General features: G+C 50.0%; 2 protein-coding genes across 5 annotated transcripts in view; one reads left to right on the plus strand and one right to left on the minus strand.

Annotated features, from left to right (window-relative positions):
- Rusc2 (RUN and SH3 domain containing 2) overlaps positions 1 to 20,285 on the plus strand; it is a 45,611-nt gene extending 25,326 nt beyond the window's left edge. For 3 of the 4 annotated variants that reach the window (XM_051187644.1, XM_051187645.1, XM_051187646.1), the window contains exons 2-12: positions 8,360 to 10,453; positions 14,653 to 15,294; positions 15,485 to 15,670; positions 15,816 to 15,956; positions 16,856 to 16,932; positions 17,118 to 17,292; positions 17,393 to 17,498; positions 18,081 to 18,127; positions 18,448 to 19,261; positions 19,351 to 19,488; positions 19,571 to 20,285. In XM_051187644.1, coding sequence (XP_051043601.1) covers positions 8,428 to 10,453; positions 14,653 to 15,294; positions 15,485 to 15,670; positions 15,816 to 15,956; positions 16,856 to 16,932; positions 17,118 to 17,292; positions 17,393 to 17,498; positions 18,081 to 18,127; positions 18,448 to 19,261; positions 19,351 to 19,488; positions 19,571 to 19,772 — 4,554 coding nt within the window. In that variant the 5' untranslated portion in view covers positions 8,360 to 8,427 and the 3' untranslated portion in view covers positions 19,773 to 20,285. Of the gene's footprint in view, positions 1 to 627; positions 919 to 8,359; positions 10,454 to 14,652; positions 15,295 to 15,484; positions 15,671 to 15,815; positions 15,957 to 16,855; positions 16,933 to 17,117; positions 17,293 to 17,392; positions 17,499 to 18,080; positions 18,128 to 18,447; positions 19,262 to 19,350; positions 19,489 to 19,570 lie in introns of those variants that run through there. The other variant, XM_051187643.1, reaches the window with a different exon arrangement.
- Fam166b (family with sequence similarity 166 member B) lies at positions 20,284 to 22,392 on the minus strand. Its single transcript, XM_051187662.1, has 6 exons — positions 22,242 to 22,392; positions 21,455 to 21,678; positions 21,183 to 21,376; positions 20,960 to 21,011; positions 20,684 to 20,881; positions 20,284 to 20,461 (listed from the first exon to the last, which is right to left on the minus strand). Exons 1-6 carry the CDS (start codon positions 22,301 to 22,303, stop codon positions 20,373 to 20,375), a joined length of 819 nt encoding a protein of 272 aa, XP_051043619.1. The 5' UTR covers positions 22,304 to 22,392; the 3' UTR covers positions 20,284 to 20,372.
- Positions 22,393 to 25,019: the final 2,627 nt, after the last annotated feature.

Below are 25,019 nucleotides of genomic sequence, written 5' to 3' on the forward strand. Positions count from 1 at the left end.
CTGTCCTTGTAAGTCCATGTGAACACCAGTCAGCAAGGACCAAAAACTGATGCAACAGTTAGACCCTCTGAAGACAGCCAAACCCTGTGTTAAGGAAGGGGTTTACGTCACTGCCCCCCTGCTAGAGCCCACCCAGAGGAGGTGTATCCTAGGAATCTAGCCCTGAGGTTTGGGTTTAAGAAGCCTGCTGTTTTGTTCTTGGAGTGGTGATAGGTGGTTAGGGGGTTGGGCTTGTTTTGTTTTCTCATAGCCTTTGGGTGGGGCTTCCAAAAAGCCCCTCCTAGACTTACTTTCCACCTAACCCTGCTGGAAGCCTTACTAAAGGAAAAGGCAGGAAAACAAGAAGTCATTCACAGTAGAGGAAAAGAGGAGGGCGGGGCTAAAAGGAGCGGCCTGAGGGGGAAGGAAGGAAGCGAGCTCCCAGCCTCTAGCTAGACTTTTCCCAACACTGAGGCCCGGAGCCAAGCTGGGCCCAGCCCAGCTCTCCCCGTTTTTTTGTTTTGTTGTTTTTTCTGTTTTGTTTTGCTGCCGTCTGAAAGTCTCCATCATCTTCTTGCACCTACTGCCCTCTGTGGCTGACTTCTCTATGACTTCTCTCTACTTCCCCCTCCCCCAGGCTTACCGACCGGGAAGCTGAGTGGCTGTACTGTGGGCTTGCCTGCTCCTTTCCCTCCCCTTCCCTCCCCCTTGGTAGCAACGTCACCGCAGCCCAGCAGCCGCGGCAGCAGCAGCAAGAAGACAGGCTGAGATTGCGCAGCCTCCCTGCATTAGCCAGGATGCCATTGTATTAGCAGAAAGCAGATCTTAGAAAATCAGCCTGATTCCGCTGTGTGGTCGCAGGGACCAGTGATTCGGCTGAGATTGTCGAGATAGAGCTTGGTGGGAGCTACCAGGTCCAGCTCGAGGCTCCTTGCAGAGGTATGGCTCTGGAGGGGGAGGTGGGGCAGCAACTAGGCAGAAGCAGGCTCACCATTAGCATCTGGGCTCTGATTCCTGAAGGTTGGCTTTGTCTTTGGAAAGGGAGAATGGCAGCTTGCGCCCACAAACTCATCTCTGTATGCATGGGCTGGGGAAAGAAAGAAGAGGCTTGAGCTAATGCTGTTTGTGCTATTTGGTCAAGAAACAAGATCTTTTTCTTCCTTTCTGGGTATTTCTTATAAAGCTGCTATAGCTGCAGTTGTCAGAATGGGTCGGATCTGGACACAGAGGCGGAATGGGTGGAGGCACCTCTAGAGCTATTGTAAGTTTATGCTGACAACCATGCAGGATCCACGCATTTTTTCCAAGAAGGCTGAGTGGCTCTCCCTCCACACACGCACCCATGCACGCACATAGACATATGTCTTTCTGCTAGTGTAGAAGCTGCCTGACTCCTGGTTTGGATGCAGTAAGACGGGATGTTGACCAAAATGCCTCACAGTATCTGGAGAGAGGGACACTGGGATGCTGAAGGCACTCAGCCCTCTTACACAGTGCCACTTCCTAGCAGGAAGAGACCTACGCGTAAGCTAATACTTTCAAATCCACCATCCTGCCCTTTTCCTTTGCCCCTGCCCTAGAGAAGTCCCAGTCAGGGAGACTGACAGTCCCATGGCGCTCTCAGCAGGACCTCAGGTCAAGGTCAGACTACTGAAGAGTAGCAGAGACTGCCTTTGCTGGTCCTGCTGGCTCTGAAGAAATCAAAACACTAGGAACTAGGTTCAGTGGCCAACAGGACGATGCAGATGAACACAGTCAGGAACCTTTCTCCTGGATTTCTCTTGTCCACAGTTGACAACCAGGTAGACAGTTACTTAGGTGCTGTCCCCATCATGCACCATGATGGAGAACTCAAACGTGTGAGAATAGATGGGAGTTGTGCAGTGTGTAAATAAGCAGTTTGGGAGTGCAGTGTGACAGAGGGTTAGTTCTCGGGAAGAGTGAAGGAATGTGAACTGCAGAGCAAGGTTGCAGTGATGTGGGAACAGTGAAAGGGGCAGGATGAGGTAGCCTGGGAACTGAGACGTGAAGGGCAACAAACAGGCTTGACCAGTGTTGTAAGAACATGGGGTGTCAATATGGAAGGGGCTGTGGCTTCAGAGTAGTTGATACACCATACCCTGTGTATGTGAACACCAAAGTGAGTGTCTATTCAGGAAAGACAGGAAGCAGATGTTGTGGGTAAAGGAAAGGACTTTAGGAAGAAGGTGTGACCTAAAGCATCTTGAGAATGAATTGTATACTTGAGAATTGGACGTGCCAGGTTTGAATCCATTTACACTATGTAATTTTGACTAAACTACTTATGCCCGAGGCCTAGGTTTTCTCATGTGTTAAATGGGTGTAATGAGTTGGGTCTGTTGGCATGCACCTCTAATCTCAGTACTGAGGAGTCAGAGGCGGGTGGATCTATATAAAGATCTATTTGAGACCAGCCTAGTCTATATAAGAAGTTCCAGGTCAATCAGGACTACAAAGTGAGACCCTGCCTGAAAAACTGCCCAGGCAGTGGTGGTACACACCTTTAATCCCAGCACTCGGGGAGGCAGACGGATCTTTGGGTTCAGGGCCAGCCTGGTCTACAGAATGAGTTCTAGGAAGCCAGGGCTACACAGAGAAACCCTGTCTTGGAAAACAAAAATAAAAGCCCTCACAATGAGAATGATTGTGCTGGTTGGGATGTTAGAATAGAGTTGGAAATTACAGATGCACACCTGTCATGTAATGCTCAGTAAATGATCACTCGTGAACAGCATGCTAAGCTAGATCATGAGAGACACCCACAAGGGACGAGCCAGGAAAGGTGCTTACAGAGTGCTCACCCTGAGTCTGGAGATGTAATTTCACACCTTCTTGCTGGCTGAGACAGGACTCTGTCTGCCCGGCCAGGTATAGCTAGAAGGCTCACTTGTGTGAGAGAGCCCTCCTCCTCGTCTCCTGTGTTTCATCTTGGTGTTCTCTTTACTCGTGGCCAGTGTTAAATTTGTCTTGATGCCAATTCAGGACACTCCCAGATATGCTCATTCATGTTTTCTGTAATGTTTGAAGCAAAGCCAAATACCTTATTGCATTATTCCTTCTTGTATTCGTTTATTTGAGTCAGAGTCTCTGTAACCCACGGTAGTTTGAACTGACTATATAGCTGAGGCTGGCTTTGAACTCCTAATCTACCTTCTTACCAAATGTTGGAATTATAGATGTGTGTATCCATTCCCAGCTCTCATTTTAAACTGATTTTTTAAAAATGTTCAAAAATTAGGGTTCCTGGATCCCATCTTAATTGCTACTTGTTTGTTTGTTTATCTGCAGAGCCCTCTGGCACTGAGCTATATATTTCCAGGCCTTTCTATTTCTACTTTAAAAAAATATGTATGTGTATGAGTGTTTTGCCTGCATGTAAGTATGTATGATGTATGTAGGTACCCACAGAAGTCAAAGGAGAAAGTTGGATCCCCTGGGACTGGAATTTGGGATGATTGTGAGCTACCCTGTGGGTGCTGGAAACTGAACCTGGGTCCTCTGCAAGATTGAGGGTTTTTTTTTGTTGTTGTTGTTGTTTTGTTTTGTTTTGTTTTGTTTTTTACCACCAAGTCATCTCTCCACCACCACCTCATTTTTACTTTTTGTTTTGAAATAGAGTTTTGTAAAATTGTGCATTGTGCAGTCTGCCTTGAATTCACATGGCACCCCAGGCAGGCCTTGAACTGCAAGTCCTCCCAGGTTGTCTGTGCCATTAGACCTAGCTTTCTTATTTTTTTTTTTTTTTAATGAAGATGGCCCAGCCTTCTTCAATCTTTGTGACCATCAGTGAGCTGCACTATACCTGATTTTAAGGTGGTCTGTACAGACAGGGATATGTCAGTGATACTGGTCTACTGAAGGCCTTGGGTTCAGTCCCCAGCACCACCAAAGGAAAAAAAAGTGCTTTGTGAAAATGTGAAGGGAGCCAGGGGCTTGGTGATGTCTCTTTAACCCCAGCACCCAGGAGGCAGAGGCAAGAAGGGGGAACTGTGTCATGCCTCTTATATCAAAGCATCCTAACTGATGATGGCGCACACTTTTAATCCCAGCATTCGGGAGGCAGAGGCAGGGGGATCTCTATGAGTTCGAGGCCAGCCTGATCTACAGAGTGAGTTTTAGGACAGGCTCCAAAGCTACAGAGAAAATCCCTATCTCAAAAAACAACAAACAAATAAAACAAAAAGGCATCCTAAAAAATCCTCTTCAGCTGGGAGTGGTGGGGCACACCTTTAATCCCAGCATTGGAAAGCAGAAGCAGGGGGATCTCTGAGTTTGAGGTCAGCCTGGTCTACAGAGTGAGTTCCAGGACAGCCAGGGTACAAAGAAACCCTGTCTCAAAAAACTTTTTAAAAAAATCTTCATTGCTCCTCAAAATGCCACCAAGCAGTTAGTTGTTCCCCATTCCCTGTCTCGTTCTCGCCTATTTCTGCAAATACCCTCTCTCCTCCAGCCCCCCAGTCCCGGCTACCTCCCCCAGCCCCTCTATTGCATTTTTCTTCCTCACTCCTCTTCCCATGAACCATAATCTTTTGTGGGGCTTTTTTGTTTGTTTGCTTGCTTGCTTGCTTGTTTTTTGTTTGTTTGTTTGTTTGTTTGTTTTGGTTTGGGTTTTTTTTTTTTTTTGCTTGTTTGTTTTTTGAGACAAGATCTCACAATGTAGCCTTGGCTAGCTTGGAATACCCTTATTGACGTACAATTTATATAGCAGTTGGGATTTCTACTGCTGTGAAGAGATACCATGACCACAGCAACTCTTATAAAGGAAAATAATTAATTGGTTGACTTTAATTGGGTTTCAGAGGTTCAATCCGTTATCATCAAGGTGGGACATGGCAGCATGCAGACAGACATGATGCTGGAGTTCTACATATATGCAATAGGAAGTGAACTGAGACACTAGGAGTGGCTTGAGCATACATGACCTCAAAGCTCACCTCTACAGTGTCACACTTCCTCCAACAAGACCACACCCACTCCCAACAAAGCCACACCTCCTAATGGTGCCACTCCCTTTGGGGGCATTTTTCTTTTTCAAACCACCACACCAGTATATTCACTAATATATAATGTGTAACCATTACCAATGTCTGATGGCAAAATATTTTTATTACCCCACAAAGACCCCCCCCTTAGCCATTAAGTAGTTGTTCCCCCCGCCCCCCATCCACCAGCCTTTACAAATCACTAACCTACCTTCCATTTCAGTTGATTTTCCTGTTTGGGGCATTTTGTATAAATTATACACCATGCAAAGGAGTATTTTGTGGCAGCTCATTTTTCTTAATATTACTTTTTTAAGGTTCATTCACATTGTATGTACTAGTGCTTCACTCCTTTAATTGCCAAACAATGGTCCATTGTATGTGTATACCACATTTTTACTAATTTTTAGCTCATCCATTCATGAGTTGACAGAGTCTGGCTGGCCACTTTCTTGGTTACTGTGAATGATGCTGCTGTAAACATGTTCATATCAGCTTAATGTGTGAACAAGTGCTCCTTTCCCTTTGAGCATAGTCATAGAAGTGGGATTGCTGGGTCTTATGGGCAAGTCTATGTTTAACGTCTGAGGGACTGCATGACAATTTTCCAAGGGCCTGCACTATTTTACAATGCCCTCCGCAGTTTATGAGGGCTCTCTCTTCTTCATGTATCATCAATACTTGTTGCCTATGTATTTTGGTTTTGGCATCCTGTTGGGAGTGCATTAGTGTCTCATTGGGGTTCTTATTTTCTTAATGACTAAGCATATTGCCCATCTTCATCTTGCTAACCACTAGAGAAATATCTGTTCAGTGCTGGGCATGGTAGCACACTCTTTTAATTCCAGTTCTCTGTAGGCAAAGGCAAGTAGATAGATATCTGTGAGATCAAAGACAGCCTGGTCCACATAGTGAGTCCAAGGCCAGCCAGAGACACATAGTGAGACCCTGTCTAAAAGAAAACGTATAAGGGTTCTTTATATATTTTGATTAGAAACCACTGTCGGAAGTATGATTTAAAAATAGTTTCTTCCATTCTATGGGTTGGCCCTTCTTTAGTATATCTGTTTGAGTGAGTGCATTTATGTAGGCCAGAAGTGGTGTGGGCTGGCCTGTGTAGCCAGTTGTCTGCCTTTGCTGCTTCCCCAGTGGTGGGTTTACAGCTGTGAGCCATTGTGCCCTGCTTCTTAATACAGAGTCTGGGGATCAAACCCAGGTCTCCATGCTTGTACTTGACTGACTGGCCTACTTGCCTGGCTCACTGCTCACTTTTTCAGTGGTATCCTTTGAAGCACGAAGGTGTTTGATTAGGTAAGAAACCATCACCGTTGGGTTTGGTTTACCAGGGTTTCCTCTTGAGGGTACAGCTCAGGTGGGCGGGCGTGCTTAGCAAACATGAAGACCTGGGTTAAGTCCTTAGCACCGTATCAGCTGGGTGTGGTGGTGAATGCCTGTAGTTCTAGCACATGGACAGTGGAGGCAGGAAGACCAGGAACTCAAGGTCATCCTTGGCTAGACATGGATTTGGAGGTCAGCCTGAAATACATGAGACCCTATCTCAAAAAAAGTTTTTTTATTATTTTTTCTCTAACTCTTAATCTTGTAACTTAGACTGGCGTCTCTGGTTTTTGCTTTTCCACTTCCATGCAGATGACTATACTCAACCCAGTAGGGGTTACCCATCCAATAAAGCAGAGTCTTTTCGATCTTAGTTTCCAAGCATAATTGTAATGTACAATCATGCTTAATTATAACTTTGTATAATTGTCCCTCGTGCATATAGCTATTGGCCATTTGCATGTTCCTTTAATTCATCTCCTTAAGCATATGTAACTTGCTGGCTCTTTACTATAGTCCACATGAAGAGTGGTTTAAGTGAGTTAAAATATAAGAAATCAGTGGTAACAAGGGTTCAGTTAAATGATTAAATATGAGAGAGTAAATGAAGGATTTAGAGCCAGAATAGGTAAAGGGAAAAATAGGGGTCAGAAGGGAGAGAGGAGACTAATGGATCAGAAGAGATTCAACACGGGGAGTCTAAGAGAGAGAGGGCCTGACTCTGACAGCTCGAGAAACTGAGTTTGAAAGAGGTCATTCCTCCACAGGGTGGTCAAGAGACCAAGAAACCTTACAACCAAGAGAACTTCAGCTTATCGGGGTAAAACCTGGAGAGAGGAGACTTTCCAGGGAATCCCAATAGTGAAGGTTCTAGGCTAAAGCAAAGCCAGTTGGGGCACTCCAAAGGTTCTAAACGCTGGACTAAGCAATCATCAAGCTTGTCTTGGGCCCTGTGTGTGCCAGGTCTGTGTGAGAGTGTGATAGAGTGATGCAGTAAGGGTAAAAGTGGCCACCACCCCATGTAGGAGGGAGAGGTTGTCATCAGCCGTACTTGCAGTCAATTACTGTCCCCTCCACCTGTGTTTATGAAACTCCGTTACAATTGTAAGAATAGGAACGATGTGTAGCCCACAGTGGTCAGAGGGATTCACAGGGGAGAAAAAGGGCCAGCGCAGGCAGTCCTTGGTTTAGTGAGTTTTAAAATACATTCCTTATAGTTATAGCTGCTTTCTGTGAGCATATGATATCAATTTTTCTCCTCACTGCCCTTTCCCTCAGTGCCTTGTACTCTCCAGATATCCTATGTGGTTTTTCTTAGTAATGTCACTATTCCACCTTATGTGTGTATGTATGAATATGTATGTGTGCATGTCTGTGTTCATGTGTGTGTCTGTGTTTGTGTATCTGTGTCCATGTATGTACATGTGTATGTGTCGGTGTATGCATGTTTGTGTATGTGTCTGTCGATGTCTGTGTGCATGTGTGTGTCTGTGTGCCTGTTTCTGTTTGAGTATTCATTATTTACTGCATAGAAGATAATGGGAAGCCTGAGAGATATCTCAGCAGGTAAAGACACATGCCACCAAAAACTTAATGGCCTGAGTTCACTCTCTGGGACTCACATGGTGGAAGGAGGGAACAGACTCCCACAGACTGACCTCTGACCTCTGTACACGTGCTGTGGCACACACACACATACATACAACCACACACTCTCTCTAAGTAAATGTAATTTAGAGAAAAAAAAAAGTGGGCAGAGTTCCTCATTCCTTCATATATGGTATTAAAAGAGGCCTGGCTTTTTGTTACACTTGGATACATAGTAACCTTAAAATGAACGGGGGCCAGGACCTGGACATGTGCAAGGCAGAAAGTGTAGTAGTACCCTCTATGTTGTTGGACTGTGCTGTCTGAACTCCATCTTGACCCAGCGCCGTTATTCCTCTTGGACTCCTGTCCATTGAACATAGTTTGGGGAAGGGCCTATCCCTGGTTTTCAGGGAGGTGACATTAGGTTCCCTTTCTCTTCCTTTCTCCAGGTGCCAAGCTCTCCTGATGAAATGTGTTCTGCCCCACTGGGCTCCAAAGGCAGTGTCTGGTGCTGTTGATGCCCTTGTTCGAACTTTCCAGAATGGATAGCCCCCCTAAGCTGACTGGAGAGACCCTCATCGTCCACCATATCCCCTTAGTGCACTGTCAAGTCCCAGACAGGCAGTGCTGTGGGGGGGCGAGTGGAGGTAGCGGGAGCACGAGGCCCAATCCCTTCTGCCCACCCGAGCTGGGCCGCACTCAGCCTGACCTAGACCTGGGACAGGCTGACTCCCTACTGTACAACAGTCTGCACTCAGCTCCCGGGGCATCTACACGGTGTGCAGACAGCATCAGGAGTCGGAGTCGGGACGGCAGAGGCCCCGGGGCTCCCAAACGACACAACCCCTTCTTGGTGCAGGAAGGTGTGGGCGAGCCTGGACTTGGTGACCTGTATGATGACAGCAGTGCCGACAGTGCCACCCAGCAGTCCTTCCACCTGCATGGCGCCAGCCAGCCCACCTTCCATCTGTCTTCTTTCCAGCTGCCACCATCTGGCCCTGGCCCGGGCAGGCCGTGGGGGGCCACGCGCAGCCGGCCTGGAGTGGTGGAGGGGCAGGAACAGCAGCCAGCGACGACCGTGGGTGCCCAGCAGGGCGGCGGCAGCCGCTGCTGCCGACCGGAGCTGGACTCTGAGACGATGGAGCTAGATGAGTGTGGGGGGCCTGGTGGCAGTGGAGGGGGGGCCGGTGACACCTCTGCCTTTTGCTTTGACCACGAGTGGAAGCTCAGTTCAGATGAATCCCCGAGAAACCCTGGGCGCCCTGGTTCGGGAGCTCAGCATTGTCACTGCAGTAGCACGTCCAGTCAGTCCGAGGCTGCTGACCAGTCCATGGGCTATGTCAGCGACTCCTCTTGCAACAGTTCGGATGGCGTGCTGGTCACGTTCAGCACCCTCTACAATAAGATGCATGGCAGCTCCCGAGCCAACCTCAACTCTGTCCCTCAGTCCTGCAGTGACTCTTCCTTCTGCAGCCACTCAGACCCCGGGGCCTTTTACCTGGACCTGCAGCCCTCCCCAGCTGAGTCGAAAATGTCCTGTGAGTCCCACCACCCTGAAAATGGGGACAGGGAAGAGGGCTGTGGTTGCCCTCATGCCTCATCTCCTGAGCTGGATGCCAACTGCAACTCCTACCGCCCACACTGTGAGCCCTGCCCAGCCGTGGCTGACCTCACAGCCTGCTTCCAGAGCCAGGCCCGCCTTGTGGTGGCCACACAAAATTACTATAAACTTGTCACCTGCGACCTGTCATCGCAATCCTCCCCCAGCCCAGCTGGTTCTTCCATCACCAGTTGCTCTGAAGAACACACCAAGATAAGTCCTCCACCGGGCCCAGGCTCAGACCCAGACCCCAGTCAGCCCTCTGAGTATTACCTCTTCCAGAAGCCAGACACCCAGCCAGAGGAACAGGAAGCAGTGAGTCCCTCAGCAGAAGCAGCAACTGCCGTGGACCCCGCTGCACTCGAAGGGCAAGTGTATACAAACACTTCACCCCCCAACCTAAGCGCCGGCCGGCAGCGCTCTCGAAGCTATGATCGAAGCCTGGAGCGCAGCCCCGCTGTCCGCCTGGGCTCGCTGGAGCGCATGCTAAGTTGCCCTGTACGCTTAAGTGAGGGCCCTGCGGCCTTAGCTGGCCCTGCTTCCCCACCCAGGAGGGTTACCTCTTTCGCTGAGTTGGCCAAAGGCCGGAAGAAAGCTGCAGCAGGCTCTGGCTCCCCACCACTTCGGGTGAGCGTTGGAGATTCTTCCCAGGAGTTCTCACCCATCCAAGAAGCCCAACAAGATAGGGCAGGCCCACTTGATGAGGGCACTCGATGTAGCCATAGTCTGCCATCCATGCCCTTGGGGCCAAGCCTGGACCTCCTTGGCCCAGAACCCTGGTCCACCCAGCTTTGTCAGGGCTCCCAGTCCAGCGAGATGCCACTTCCTAGCCTCAGAGCTGATGGGCAGGGCCCCTTGGCCCAGCTGATGGATGCCGGGCCTGCTTTCCCAGGGAGCCCAGCCAACAACCATACCCAGAGGGATGCAAGAGCTAGAGCTGACGGTAAGGAACCCAGAGAATACCAGGCTATGCTTTCGTTCCGTGGACCTCTTTCCTCGGGGTGGGGACAGGGAGAGAGAGTACCAAATAGATAGGTCAGTAGGACTTGGACACTGGTGTCCTGGGAAACCATGAAGCCGGAAGTATGGGCCCTTAAACCAGAGTGGCATTACGGAAAGAGACACGGCACATACATGGTCAGTTGTAGACATGCAGGGATGTACAGTGCGTGAGGCAACTGAGGGGTTGTCTAACAGGGAGACCACAGTGGCCCATGGGGAAGTGTGTTCTTTGATCATCGATGGTAATCTTGTACTAAGAGCCTAACAGGGAGGGCATGTGCCTGTGGAAGCTGGGGCCGGAGAATTGCTGTAGACCAGCTAGCATGGGCAACAAAGTGAGACCCTTTTCTAAGAAAACAACAAAACAAAAACCTCGGAACTGAACCTTGCCTTGACCTTTCAGCTCCCCAAAGTCCTTCATTATTTATTGCATCCCAAATAATTGTTTACACCCAGGTCTGTACCAGGGTGGTGCTGGTGAGATAATCTGTCCTCGAGGGATTCCAACAAAGGTCAGAAATAAAGCAGTCACTCAGATGCAAAGGTGGCAGTATAGGGTTTGAGTCACCCAGAAGAATGGCACAATGAGAACAGTTCACATTTAAGCTCAGTCTGGAAGAAAGGTGAGGGTTAGATTTTGTAGGCTCTCACAGAGTCGGAGTCTGATGCTTTCCAGGAACTGTAGTAGACTAATTTAGCATAGCCGCTAGGATGGGGTGAGCCACTGAAGAAGGTTCTTCACTAGGAGAGTGGCTGTGTTATTGTTATTGTTTGGTTTGGTTTTCCTTTTCCTAATTGCACATTTTGATTTGCATTTTTAGAAAGATCCTTGGTGGTTTGGGTGGAAGATGTGAAGTGAGAGACTGCCGAATAGATTAAAAAGTTACTGGATTGAGTGATAGTGGATCTCTGTGAGTTCTAAGTAAGCCTTACTTAGTGATAGCTAGCCAGGGCCACACAGTGGGACCCTGGGGATAGGGGAGGGAAGTCATTAAAACTGATCATCCAGGAAGAATGTGTGGAATTACGAAGTAAACAAGAATAGAGCCTGACCTTTCTGCTTTTTCAGGGCTGAGCCGAGAAACCCTTGCTCTGCACTTGATGGGGCTCATCCCATAATCCTAGCATTTAGGAAGTGAAGGCTGGAAAGTCAGAAGTTAAAGACTGGGCCAGTGAGGTGGCCTGGCAGGTGTAGGCACTTAGAGTCTGAGCTTAGCAACCTGAGTTCGTTCCCTAGAACTTAGATAGCCATGAAAGGAAAGAACCAACTCCACAACACTGTCCTCTGCCTCCCACGCACGTACAACGATAATTAAAGTAGGTATTCAATCAGGCATGGTGACACACACCTTTAATCCCAGCATTCCCGTGGCAAAGGCTGGTCCATCTTGTGCCAGCTTGTTCGACATACTGAGTTCCAGGCCAGCCAGGGCTACATTGTCTCAAAAGAGAGGTAACTTCGTGATTAAAGCACTTGCCAGGTATCACAGTCACCACCCTCAAAACCTGCAGATGCCACAAATGCCTGGTAGGTGTGGCAACCCACCTGTAATTCCAGCCTCTGAGAGCAGAAAGAGACCTAGAACAAGCTAACTATCAAGACTGACCATATCCTTTAGTGCTGGGTTTGATTGAATCATCCTGCCTCAATGAATAAGGTAGATGAGTGATCAAGGATGATTCCCAGTATCAACTTGGGGCCTCCACATGTATTCTTACACATGCAAATGGGTTCACACATACATACCCAGCACATAAACAAGAAAAATGGAAAAGGGGGGGGGGGAGACAGAAAGAGAAGGAGAGTGGCATAAAAGTGGTTTTGCTGTGCTAAAAATCTTTTTAAAAATTTAATACATTTTTAATTTAAGTATTTTTATTAGATCAGTGAGATGGTTCGGCTGGGAAAGGCATTTGCCAACAGGTTGTTTGATCCTGAAGTCCACGTGGTGGAAGGAAAAAGTTGTCCTCATGCCTCCTCCCATATACACACGCAAAATAAGGTTTTAAATATTTTTGTAACTATTTTGCGGCAGGGTCTTGTGCATCCCAGGTTGGCCTCAAACTGCATAGAAGTGAAGCTCTCCATTTATTCCGTCCTTGGGACTGACCAGGGCTTTCTGTCTCACAAGGCAAGCAGTCTGCCAGCTGGGCTTCTTCCCTAGTCCCCAGTAGGACTTTTATAAGTCTCCAGTGAAATGTCACAGGTCTTTTCCCTTGACTGTACACACCCTTTTGAGAATCAGTAAATGAGTAGACAGTTCATTGAGTTATGGATGGCCCAGGAAAAACCAGTTTGGGAATGACAGGAAGAGGCTGAAATGCCTCCGGAGGACCTGAGCTGCAGGGTCCATAGTGCGATTAAGTGGGAGGAAGAGATACCTAATAGAGAAAGCTTAAAAAATGGGGGTGGGCTCAGTACAGCGGTTGCCTAGTACAGCAGGGACTGGATTCACATCCCTTTAGGGGAGACTTCAGTGAAAGAATGGCTACTATGAGAATTTGAGGGGAGAAGAACCTAATTTGTGGTAGCTAAACCTGAGAATGTTGTCTTTATTATTTGAGCACTAACCGCAGACAATAAGATAAATTTATTTTTCGGTAAACTAGGTTTATATAATAAAGTGATTTGAGGTAGGGGAGACTGAACTGAATCGGAAGAAAACATGGTATGCGTTTAACGTTCATTTCCTGGAGCATAGAGATAGAGCAACCAGTAGGCTTTGGCCCCTACTTTGCTGGAACTCCTGTGAAAAGTAGCAGACAGCAAACACATTAAGAAAAATACTGCTAACACTTTACAAAGGAGTGAAACGGCACGACCAGGGGTCTGACCAAGAAGTGTGGTGGTGCGATCTCAGGCCAAAGGGACAGTAGGATGGTCATGTGTGGTGAGATGAAGGGCTGAATGAAGTGTGACTAGAACATAGCAAGAATGACAGTGTCCTCTGAGCATGACCTCAGTGCACGTGTGGTGTGGTGTGGTATGGCCCCACAAGCCGGACTCTGGCTGGGACAAAATTCTGGCTCTGCTATCTCTAGTTGAAAGAACTTAACCTGAGATGATGACTTAGTGTCTCTAGAATATACTGAGGGGGGTGGCTCATACCTGTAATGCCAACACTTGGAGGTTGAGGCGGGGGTGGGGTGGGGTGTCAGGAATCCAAGGCCAATCTTGACTATAAAGCAAGATCAAAATCAGCCTGAACTACAGGAAATCCTTTCTTAAAAACAAAATTTAGGAGTGAATTCCTGCCTCTTAGTCGTTGAGCTACGCCCAGGGTTTTAGGTCCTGTAAGTGTTTTGGCGCCACCTTGTGTTCATTCAGATATCTGCAGCATGGGCAGAGTCATTAGGAGAGCAGTCCATTTTCAAAGCTGCTCTGGGCCTCAGGTCAGAGACCTGAGAACTGGCTGGAAACGGCTCCCGGAAACGGGAAACGGGAAACACATTCCTGTACAGGAGGAGTAGACGTGGACACTGAAATTCTTAGGGGATCATGGGAAAACACTAATGTGGGTACATAGTGATAAGAGGAAGGCTGGTTCAGTTGCAAGTAAATAAGTACCTTGCTACTGTGTTTGCTCAAAAACAGAGGGTGTGAGCAAACTGTGTGTCAGTGGAGACAGGGTGGTGGGTGGATGAAAGCTTGAAGTCATCAACATCTTAACACTGAGTCCCCCAAAGTCTGCAAATGATTCTAACATTGACAGAAATGGAGGCACCAGGAAAGACAGACAAAGCTGATAGGTGATGGCGGTAGTCTGGGCATCTCCCGGACATGGTTTTGGAACAGTCTTTCTAGTGAAAGCAAAACCATGGCAAGATGATCTAAGATCAAGGAGAAAATGAACTTAGTGCTTGGGGCTTGGGAGTCATCTTTGTGAAAGTCTGAAATCCAGCTACCTTTGCAAAAGATAAAGTATTCAGTGAGGTAAGGACTGAGCCTTGACACTTTTGGAGTTCAGAAAGTGGAGCGACAGAAGACAGTCCAAATCATAACACACGGGGAGGCTTTACAAGGAGGCGCGGTGTCCCCCTCCACAAATGGGGGTCATCTCCTAGCTCTGCTTTGGTTTTCCCGCTCATGTGAGTTTCAGGGCCTCTCCGCCTCAGTCCTCCTCCATCCTGTTGCTCCAGGGGGTGGCACTGAGAGCCGGCCAGTGCTTCGCTACAGCAAGGAACAGAGGCCAACCACGCTGCCTATCCAGCCCTTCGTGTTCCAGCATCACTTCCCCAAGCAGTTGGCCAAGGCCCGAGCCCTCCACAGCCTGTCCCAGCTCTACAGCCTCTCAGGCTGCAGCCGTGCCCAGCAGCCTGTCCCACTGGTTATCTCCACTGCTCAAGACCCAGACCCAGCTCCCTCGGGAAAGCCACAGGCATCCACCCCCCAGACCACTGGCAGGAGTGCCCGAAAAGCTGGGCCTGAGCCAGAGACCTCGAGGCCATCGCCCCTGGGAAGCTACTCCCCTATCCGGAGTGCCGGCCCCTTTGGGCCTAGCACTGACTCATCCACCTCTGCCTCCTGCTCCCCTCCTCCAGAGCAGGCCACGGCAACACAAAGTCTCCCCCCATGGAACCCTACTTGTCCTCCTACTGTGCGGCCTGCTACCTCACAGCAGCCACTGAAGGAGGACCAGAAGATTCCGACCTTGGCTGAGTACCGGCTTCATGGCACAGGAAGCTTGCCACCTCTGGGCTCCTGGAGATCTGGCTTTTCCCGGGCAGAGGGCCTGGCTCGAGGAGGTGGTGAGGGCAGCATGGCCTCCAGGCCCAACAATGGTATGAGCTTCATCCATAGCCCAAGCAATCCTACCTGTCCTTTGAATGTTTTCCTATTCGTTCAGCAGTGGTCACACCCACAGCATCTGGTGTATTTGCTTCATGTTCCCAACCCTGGCATTTTATCCGGACCCCTGGGCAGGTGTGAAATGCTGTCTCCTAACATCCCTCTCACCTGTTCTGCCCCCAGCCAATCACCTGTCCCCTCAAGCCCTCAAGTGGCGGGAATACAGGAGGAAGAACCCATTAGGGCCACCCGGCTTGTCAGGAAGCCTAGATCGAAGGCCACAGGAAGCTCGGCTGGCCCATAGGAACCCCATCTTTGAGTTCCCTGGTTCTTTTGGCACCGCCAACCATCTGAATTACCGGCTGAACGGTGTGTGGCCACGGTCCCTGGTATACCCTGGGCAGGCTGGGAAGGGCTGAGAAGGGGTTGGTTAGTCTGTGAGGGTGGAGGGCACTCGGCTGAGCTAAGAATTCTTGGGAAGAGCTTTGGAGTAAGGCTTTGCTTTTCTTTCCAGGCCAGGTAGCAAAACCGTTGCCACTGACCTGCCCTGACCTGCAGGACCCCTTCTCCCTAGCTGAGAAGCCTCCAGCTGAGTTTTGTCTGTCTCCAGATGGCACCTCGGAGGCCATTTCCATTGATGTACTTCAGAAAAAAGGTGTGTGTTGACACCCAGCCTGGGCCAGGGCTCTGCCGTCACTGCCTGTGGTGCCTGGTGACCTAGCTAATAACCCTCCAGAGCATCTGTCTTGAACCCCAGTACCAATAAGGAAAATGAGCATTAGGGCAAGAGGTAGAAGTTTGTATGGTGTATAGTGAGCAAGGGTCATGTATCAGGAACTTAAGAATCCGACTTCAGCCCCTCCCCTTAGCCAGTTAAGTACGATGAGAGAGCCTGTTACATAATTCTTTTAAAAATTTTACGGGAGCCTGGCGTGTTGGGAGGTGGATCTCTGAGTTTGAGGCCAGCCTGGGCTCCAGAGTGAGTTCAGGACAGCCAGGGCTATGTAGAGACACCCTGTCTCACAGAACAAACAAACAAAACACTGTACTGGGCGTGGTGGCAGACAGCTTTAATCTCAGCACTTGGGAGGCAGTGGCAGGCGGGTCTCTGTGAGTTTCAGGCCAGCCAGGGTAACATAGTGAAACCATCTCAAAAAATCCAAACAAGCAAAAACAGTCCCTAAGTGCTGAAGTTATAGCCACCTGGGTCTGCATGTTGGTGACCTCTGAGAAGACAAGGACTGACAGAAACATGCCATTCAGATTCATGGCCAGTGACCTTTGAGCAATTTTAGGGAGACGTTGGTAAAATAACCAAGCGTAGGTGTGAGCAAAGGGGCAGGAGCTCACAAAGGAGAAGCAAGAGAGATGCAAAGGTTAGAGAGAGGAAGCCCTCTGGAGAGGGCAGCCACCCGTGAGTGCAAGGACAGTGAGATACGGACAGACGGACAGGAGTGAGTGTGACAGCTTCCTCCTCCCTACCAAGGGTCAGCCTCCATTGGGTGGGCTGGAGTCTCCAAGTCGGGACCTGTCACATCAGCTTCTTCCTCATAGGGCTGGTCAAAGCTGTCAATACTGCTGTGGACCTTATTGTGGCCCATTTTGGGACAAGCCGGGATCCTGGGGTCAAGGTAGGCTTGTGAAGAGCTGAGCTAAGCCCTGCCCACTCGGCTGTTTGTGTTCTGCCACCTTCCCCTGCTCTCTTGAATCCAGAGCCCAGAGTTGGAACTCGGGGGTGGAAATGGCCAGAGGGGACCTGTGGGCTGCCTAAGTGACAACAAGGCCGGGCCTCTCATGTTGTCCTGTGCATCTGCAGGCAAAGCTGGGAAACAGTTCTGTGAGCCCCAACGTAGGCCACCTGGTTCTGAAGTACCTCTGCCCTGCAGTCCAAGCTGTGCTGGAGGATGGGCTCAAGGCCTTCGTACTAGATGTGATCATCGGACAGCGTAAAAACATGCCTTGGAGTGTGGTTGAGGCTTCCACACAGCTAGGTAGGTGCTAGATTGTGACACTGGGCTCCAGACTGAATTCCGGGTTCCAGAGATAGGAAATGGAACCTCCAACCCTGTCTCCCCCCCCCCCTTCCCCCAGGCCCGTCCACCAAGGTCTTGCATGGTCTCTACAACAAAGTCAGCCAGTTTCCAGAACTCACCAGTCACACTATGCGCTTTAACGCCTTCATCCTCGGCCTGCTCAAGTAAGTGTGTAGAACGGTAGGATTTAAGCAGCCAGCCCCGCCGTAGCTCTGTGTCCCCTAAGGGCCTGGTTGCCTGGAATGAGACAGGTGATCTGCAGGGTTTGTGCAAGGCCTTGGGGCCCCTCTCCCCGCCTAGCAGCAGCCTCTCTGCAGACACTGCCCTCTTGACACTTCCCACCAACCAGCTCATCCACTTTCACAAACCCATGGCCTGGCCTTGCAAACTGATCCTCTCAACCCCAGCTCTGCTTCTAAGTCCTGCTTCAGACCTAGGCTCACCTCAGAGTGGTATTTGCTACATATCGGCCTGGTCATTGCCTTTGGCGGGAAGCAGCCTGTCCTCTCACTCAGTAATCACCTTATGTGTGCTGCCTCCATTCCAAGAAGACACGACTGACTTGTGAATTTTATGTTCACCCCAGTCCTCACATCCCCACTGACTTTCCAGAATTGCATTACAAGGTGAGCCAGGCAGGCAGCACCTGGCCACCGGGGTCCATCTGTATTTGCTCCCTGCACCCGTCTCTTTGTACCTCATTATCCGGCTGTCTTCACTTAACCCTTTCACCTATCTTCCTACAGCATCCGGTCCCTGGAGTTCTGGTTTAATCACCTGTATAACCATGAAGGTAATGCCCACAGCCTGCTCTGGCTTACCAACTCAGTGGAGGAGGCGGGGAGGGGGCCCACCCAGACTTGGAGGCTTCAGCAGACTTTGGCGGTCTAGCGGTTAGGGTGGCCGCGAACCCCAGCATCTCTCTGACTTCGGAGCCGCCCCTCGGGTGATAGATAGGATGCATGCATTGCACACGGTAGCAGGCTTTGTGTGAACTGGAGCAGAGTCAGCCTGTGCAGATGCATGCAGTGGCTGACACAGGTGGCCTCTCAGTGTCCCTCTCAGGCCAGATCCCACTGCTGTGTGTGACTCTGTCCCTCTCTATTTCTCTAGATATCATCCAGACCCACTACCAGCCCTGGGGCTTCCTGCGTGCCGCTCACACCGTGTGTCCGGGCCTCTTTGAGGAGCTGCTGTTGCTGCTGCAGCCACTGGCCCTGCTGCCCTTCAGCCTTGACTTGCTGTTCCAGCACCGGCTGCTGCAGAGTGGGCAGCAGCAGAAGCAGCACAAGGAACTGCTGCGTGTGTCCCAGGACCTGCTGCTGTCTGCACACTCAACGCTGCAGTTGGCCAGAGCCCGGGGCCAGGAGGGCCCTGGAGTCATGGACAGGGTGGCCCCCGGGGAGCGGGTGAAGGGTGTGGGTGCCTCAGAAGGTGGAGACGAGGATGAGGAAGACAGGGGAGAGGTGGCTGCGGTTGTGGGGAGCTCAGAGCAGGGCAGGTGGGCCCGAGGAGGTCAGGCTGGCTGGTGGTACCAGCTCATGCAGAGCTCCCAGGTCTACATCGACGGCACTACCGAGGGCTCTAGATTCCCTCGCAGTAGCAGCAGTGGCAGTGAGAAGAAGAAAGGGGTAGGCAGTGGAGGCCCTTCCCAGGCTCCACCACCAAGGGAAGGTGTAGTAGAGGGGGCTGAGGCTTGCCCTGCTCCTGAGGAGGCCCTTGGCCAAGAGAGGGCCTGGCCTTTCTGGATGGGGAGCCCCCCTGACTCTGTGCTAGCTGAGCTGAGGCGGAGTCGAGAGAGGGAAGGACCTGTTGCTCCACCAACAGAAAATGAAGAAAGGACGGCAGAGCCCGCGCCTGGGGGCATCAAGTGGGGACGCCTCTTTGGTTCCCGAAAAGCTCAGCGGGAAGTCCGGCCCACAAACAGGTGAGAGCCACTGCTGGTGTAGACAGTGTTGCGGCCAGCCTGGTCTAGATCTGGACACGGTGGAACCCAATCTGTCTCCTCTCCCCTAGGCTGCCTTCAGACTGGCTGAGCCTGGACAGGTCTGTGTTCCAGCTAGTGGCACAGACGATGGGGGCCCGTCGGGAGCCTGAGCCCAGGGAGACCCTGCCAGAGTCACACTCTCCGGCCCTGCCCTCCAAACCCCCGTGGTACGCCCAGCGGAATGAGGTATTGGGGAGCTTGGCTGGTGTTCCAGAAGCCTTCTCTGATGCGCATGTGTTGTTTCTTCAGTGAGGTGCAGGCGCTGTGCCACCATCTGGCCACAGGCCCCGGACAACTCAGCTTCCACAAAGGGGATATCCTGCGGGTGCTGGGACCAGCCGGAGGAGACTGGCTGCGCTGTAGCCGTGGCCCGGACACTGGCTTGGTACCTCTGGCCTATGTGACACTGACCCCAACTCCAAGTTCACCACCTGGAAGCAGCCAAAACTGAGGCCTTGTGCATGCTGGTGGCCTCAGGGACCTTCATACCCTGCGAGACTCAGAGCTTGAGAGTCCCGAGCCCGTAGCTTGGCTACAAAAAGTAGACTGAGAGCTGGGGGCCAGGTATCCCTGTGCTGGCACCCGCTCCCTGTGCTCAGTATTCATTACTCCTCCTCAGCTGTCCCAGCGATTTTGTCCAGACCTCCACCCAGAAAAGGAGGGAAGGGACACAGTGCTGGGCTGCCAAGACTTTTCCCGGCCCGTCTGGGCCAATACTTCCATGGGTGTAGACAAGTCTCTTGGAGGGAGGTGGCCCAGATGTCATTTGTGGGTTCACTAGGCTGAGGGACAATGAGGATGGATGACAGTATTGGGGCCAGAGTCCTAAGCCCCCCATGCTGTAAATAGGCAGTGACCAGTGCCTGGTCATCAGAGTAGGAGGAAGAGCCCAGGCTTCTGTTTATGTATTTATTTATTTATTTATTTATTACACCTATTAATAAAAAGGTGCTCAGCCTCCAAACCTTTTTCGTTGTGCCCCTCCCCCCACATCCACCTTCCAAAAAGACCACTGGGATAGGATGAAAAGGAGAACCTGAAATCCAGGTACTTATGCCAGCAGCTGTTTCTGAGTGGTGTTGAAGCCAAGAGCATCATGGGTGAGATGCCCAAATGTACCACCAAACTGGAACTTGTACCCTGTGTGGCCAAGAGAGTCTGTCACTGGTAGCCAGAGGCATGAAAAAGCCATTACCTCCTGGCCAGTTACATATACTCTCCAAACCACCCTCTGAAATCTGCTCCCAACTCCCTCTGAGCTGCCTTGGTTTCCTCTCTAAAGCTAGATCACAGACTCTGACAGCCTCCTTGTCTGTTTATCCCAGTTCCCGAAACCACCCCAAAGCCTCAGACTGGTCTCACCTGGCACATAGCCTCCATAGTGAGGGAGGAGACCCAGGCTCTGGAAGTTGGGCCTGGGGAGTGGGGAAAGAGGTTTGGGATCCTTCTGCACCCTGTCCCGTGAGCACATCTGCCCAAATTCCTGCAGTGCCTGGTTGGTGAGTACGGGGAAGCTGGAGCCAAAGAGGAAGCGGGCCCGGGGCACATAGCCGGTGAAGCCTGGGGATGGGGAAGATGCTGAGTCAAGACACCCTGAGCATCTCCCCATGCCTTTGGTCATCACCCACATCCTCTTACCTGACATGAAAAACTTCTGGGGATCTGTGTCATCCATGGAGTAGGGGGAAACCTTGTGAGAGAGATTGATGAGAAAAAAAAATAGTCCTGTAAGTCCAGGCTCCCAGGAGACAGAGCGGGCAGCCATGCCCCATGGTGTATAATACCCACAGCTGCGTTCCCCATGGTGCTCCCAGGCCTGAGCACGAGCTCCCACCCCCACCACCAGGCTTCCCCATCTCACCTGGGCCACCTCCTGCTTCAGCTCTGGCTCCTGTGGCTCCAGCCCTTGTTCTTTGCCCACCTCTTCTCCCTTGACCTCCTGTGACAGTTCATGACTCTCCTGCTGCCCAGGCCTTTGTATGAAATCATTCATAGCTTCAGCCCAAACCTGGTTGCAGTTCTTGGCAAAAATGAACCGTGCCTGTGGTATAAAACCTAGCAGAGAGAAAGACGTATAAATGTTCAGGACACGCTCTCTGGGAAGGGGACACCCATTCAGGCCTCCATACAGACCTGTATACCCAGGGATTATGCTGGAGCTGAGCCTTTCATGCCCGCGCCTGGGAGGTAACCTCCCCCTGGAAGTCACACGAGCTCTTGGAGACTGGATGGGAGGCAGAAGTGTGCGGTGGGCAGGAGGCCAGGCTAGGCCAGGAGGGCCTTGAAGTAGCTGAGCCGTCACCTGCCCATAGGTCTGGCCCATGCTGAACCGCAGTAGTGGGCAGTGTCCAGAGTACCTGAAGCACAGGACCCCACCCTTAGCTCCAAGACCGACCCCCTACTACTATGCTGACACAGAGGCAGCAAAACCCTGCTCTTGGTATGTACTTGAGCAAGTGTTTATTTCCCTGTGTGTGTGTTTCTTTTTAGACAGGGTCTCTGTAGCTTAGGCTGGCCGACCCTTTTGATCCTTCTGCACCCCACCCTTGCTGGGGTCAGGCACCCCTCACCCCCAGCTTTAGTCTGTAGGTCACTTCTGTTCATTTCTTTGTTTTACCTACCAGAGAGTGAGCCTAGAGCCTTGTGCATGCTAAGTAAGCATTAAACCACTGAAGCTACTACCCCAGCTCCCAGCAAGCGTCCCTAAGCCCCTCTGGTTTCCAATTCCTCCCCCCTGCTTTTTATTACCCTGTTTCCACGGAGACGACAACACAAAGCTTTGTTAGGTCCAGCTATTCCATCCTCATTTTCCCTTTCCATACAATGCCACAGGGACCGCTGTTCTCAAACCAACTTGACCCAGTGTCTAAGTGTTCCCCGGAGCAAGCAGGAGAGCAAGCACTGCGGGAGGAAGTCTTACCCTGGAATATAATGAGGATTCTGAGGGTTGAGTCCTGGGATGAAGGTGCTGACCACAGCCATGGGAACACAAACAGTTCCTTGTATGTCCCTTCCAGGAGGGACTCTGGGCCTTGTGTACCGTGTCCAGGGCTTTGGAGGCAGAGGAAGGGGGCGGGGCTGAGGGTAGAGAAGGAAGCTACAGGGTGGAGCCCAGCTGGAGCAGACTTCTTGGTCTGCCCTGGGACTAACACCGTCTGTCTCAAGGGGCAAGGCAGAGGCTGAGGAGCACAGCTGCCTCACTCCATCCCAGGAAAGCCACTAGGTGGGAGGAGAGGGCCTGAGACCCCTAGGCTCTGTCAGAAGACTTCCTGGATGAAGTGATGGGGCTGTGGAAAGAGCTGGGGTTTCTGTAGAGAGGGGCTTCAAGGAGAACTTAGTCATCCAAAGGGGAGAGTGTGGGAGTGGAGGAGGGTGTCCTAGAACTTTTAAGCAGGATCATTGTTATTTGGTGGATAGCTGCTATAATCTGAATCACCTATCCATCATTATGACTGGCTTGGCTCAGGACCCTGAGCATGGCACGGTGCACTAATGGAGGCCCCACGGGCTTTTGGATAAGACTGAGCCATGTCCTCATTCACAACTGCAGATGGCACTTTACACTGTCCACTCTGGTGCCCAGATTAATGTATACAGATATTTATTTTCCTAGTGCAGGACTGGAAATCCCAGGCAGTTCAAGGACAGTCACAGATGTTAGAGTTTAGGAGAAAGTATGAAATCGAAAACTGGAAAGGTTAGAATTGGAAGCTGAGGATTAAGACAAGGGTGTTCTTTTCTCAGGGGGCAGGGAGACTAAAGACTGTCTCATGTGGCCCAGGCTAGCTGAGGGTGACCTTGAACTGCTGATCCTCCGGAGTTGTAGTTTTAGGCATGGGCCACAAACCTGCCCAGAGAAGAAAGAGGATGGGGGTGTCAGAGTCATCCTTAACTGTCTAGGGAATTTGAGGTTAGCCTGGGCTACATGAAAAACAAAGCATTAGATGGTTAGATTTAGTTTATGTGAGAGTGTTCTTGTTGGTGAGATAGCCTTATTGTTCCATCCATGTAAAGAATGATACTAAACCCTTGAAGAGCATTCTAACCTAGGGAAGGGGTGAAAGGGTTAGCTGACAAGCGTCTGCCTCCCTCCACTGAGTGTCACCACAATAACACAACTGCTCAAGGGAGCTGTCATACCCACTGATCAATGCCGGCGGGTGTGGCATCCACCTACACAATGTAAGTCCAGTTAGGAAAGCAGCAACAGCAGCTTGTCCACTGCACACAACCTACTGGGTCATAATTGCAATCCCAGCCCTCTGCCCTCCCCTTGATCCTGTCCAGGAATTGCTCTTAAGTTTCACATGGATCCCAGGTCCATCACTTGACTGGTAAGTCAATGTTGGGCAAGCATGCATCTCTATAAGGATGAATAAAAGCAGGGCATGGCAGCTCACACCTGTAATCCCAGCACTCTGGAGAGTACGGAAGGATTGACAATGATTCAGAACCACCCTGGGCCACAGAAAGAAACCATCACTCACCACCAAAAAAGCATTAAGACCTTTGAAAAATTGCAACAAGAAGTGAAAAGATTAAATTCCAAAAAAGAATACATGCAGTATTTGTTAGGGGTTTTGTTTGTTTTTAAAGTATAGACACCAGGGCATAATTGCAAGGGTTACAAGACAGAGACAAGAGAATTGGAATTTAAGATTATCTTTAACATCCTTAACTTTGTAGCAAGTTCAAGGTCAGCCTAGGTGGGCTACTAAAAAAATACTATAGATAAAATAAAACTGTCTTAAGCCTGGTGGTGGTGGCCCACGCCTTTAGTCCCAGCAGAGACAGGTGGATCTCTGTGAGTTCCAGACCAACCTGGTCAATAAGAGCTAGTTCCAGGACAGCTTCCAAAGCCACAGAGAAACCCTGTGTCAAAAACAAACAAAGATCTGTCTTAAAGAAAAGATAAAATGATAGTTTAGGTTTCAGATGCTTAACTCAGATGACTTGAGACAAAATAGATGTGTTGCTTTCAAAATTTCAATTATTTCTTTGGAATAGTATTTTCACAATTGCTTATTATAATACATTGTAATAAAACATGGGCCAATGATGAGAGTGTGTCATACTCCAAAAATGATAATGATGCAACTCTGTGGTCCAAAGTGGAAGAAACTATCAGGATCAGTGGTGTCGTTTCCTTATCCCAGCTACTCTGGAGGTTAAGTCAAAAGAATCAGGCTAGCCTGGCCTACAAAGTGAGACCCTTCCTCAAAATGAAAAATGTAAAAAGTGGCCTAGAGACACAGTTCAGGAGTAGAGTGCTTTCCTAGAATATATGAGACCCCAGGTTCATCCCCAGTATCCAAAAAGAGAAAGAAAAAATGAACAGGGACAGTGATATCTGGGCATATCAAAGAAAGATAATGGTACAATCACTACCTGTTTTACATTTATAACGTTCTTTAAATCCACATTAATCAATATTCATTGGTTATTTGTTTGACAGTTACAATGAAATATATATTCAAACACGTATGGCTTATTTATCCAGCAGTAAAGTTAGAGGAACCATTGAAGGGCTTCCATATCCAGAATTTTAGCCAGAAACAAAAATACAATCAAACCCACAGGAACTTCAGATAATTATAAGTTGTTTCAGATATTTATCAGGGTTTCTCTGTGTAACAGTCCTGGCTGCCCTGAACTTGCTCTGTAGACCAAGCTGGCCTTGAACTCAAGAGATCCACCT

This window comes from Phodopus roborovskii, unplaced genomic scaffold (genome assembly GCF_943737965.1).
Source record: "Phodopus roborovskii unplaced genomic scaffold, PHOROB, whole genome shotgun sequence".
In the NCBI taxonomy this organism is placed as follows: domain Eukaryota; kingdom Metazoa; phylum Chordata; class Mammalia; order Rodentia; family Cricetidae; genus Phodopus; species Phodopus roborovskii.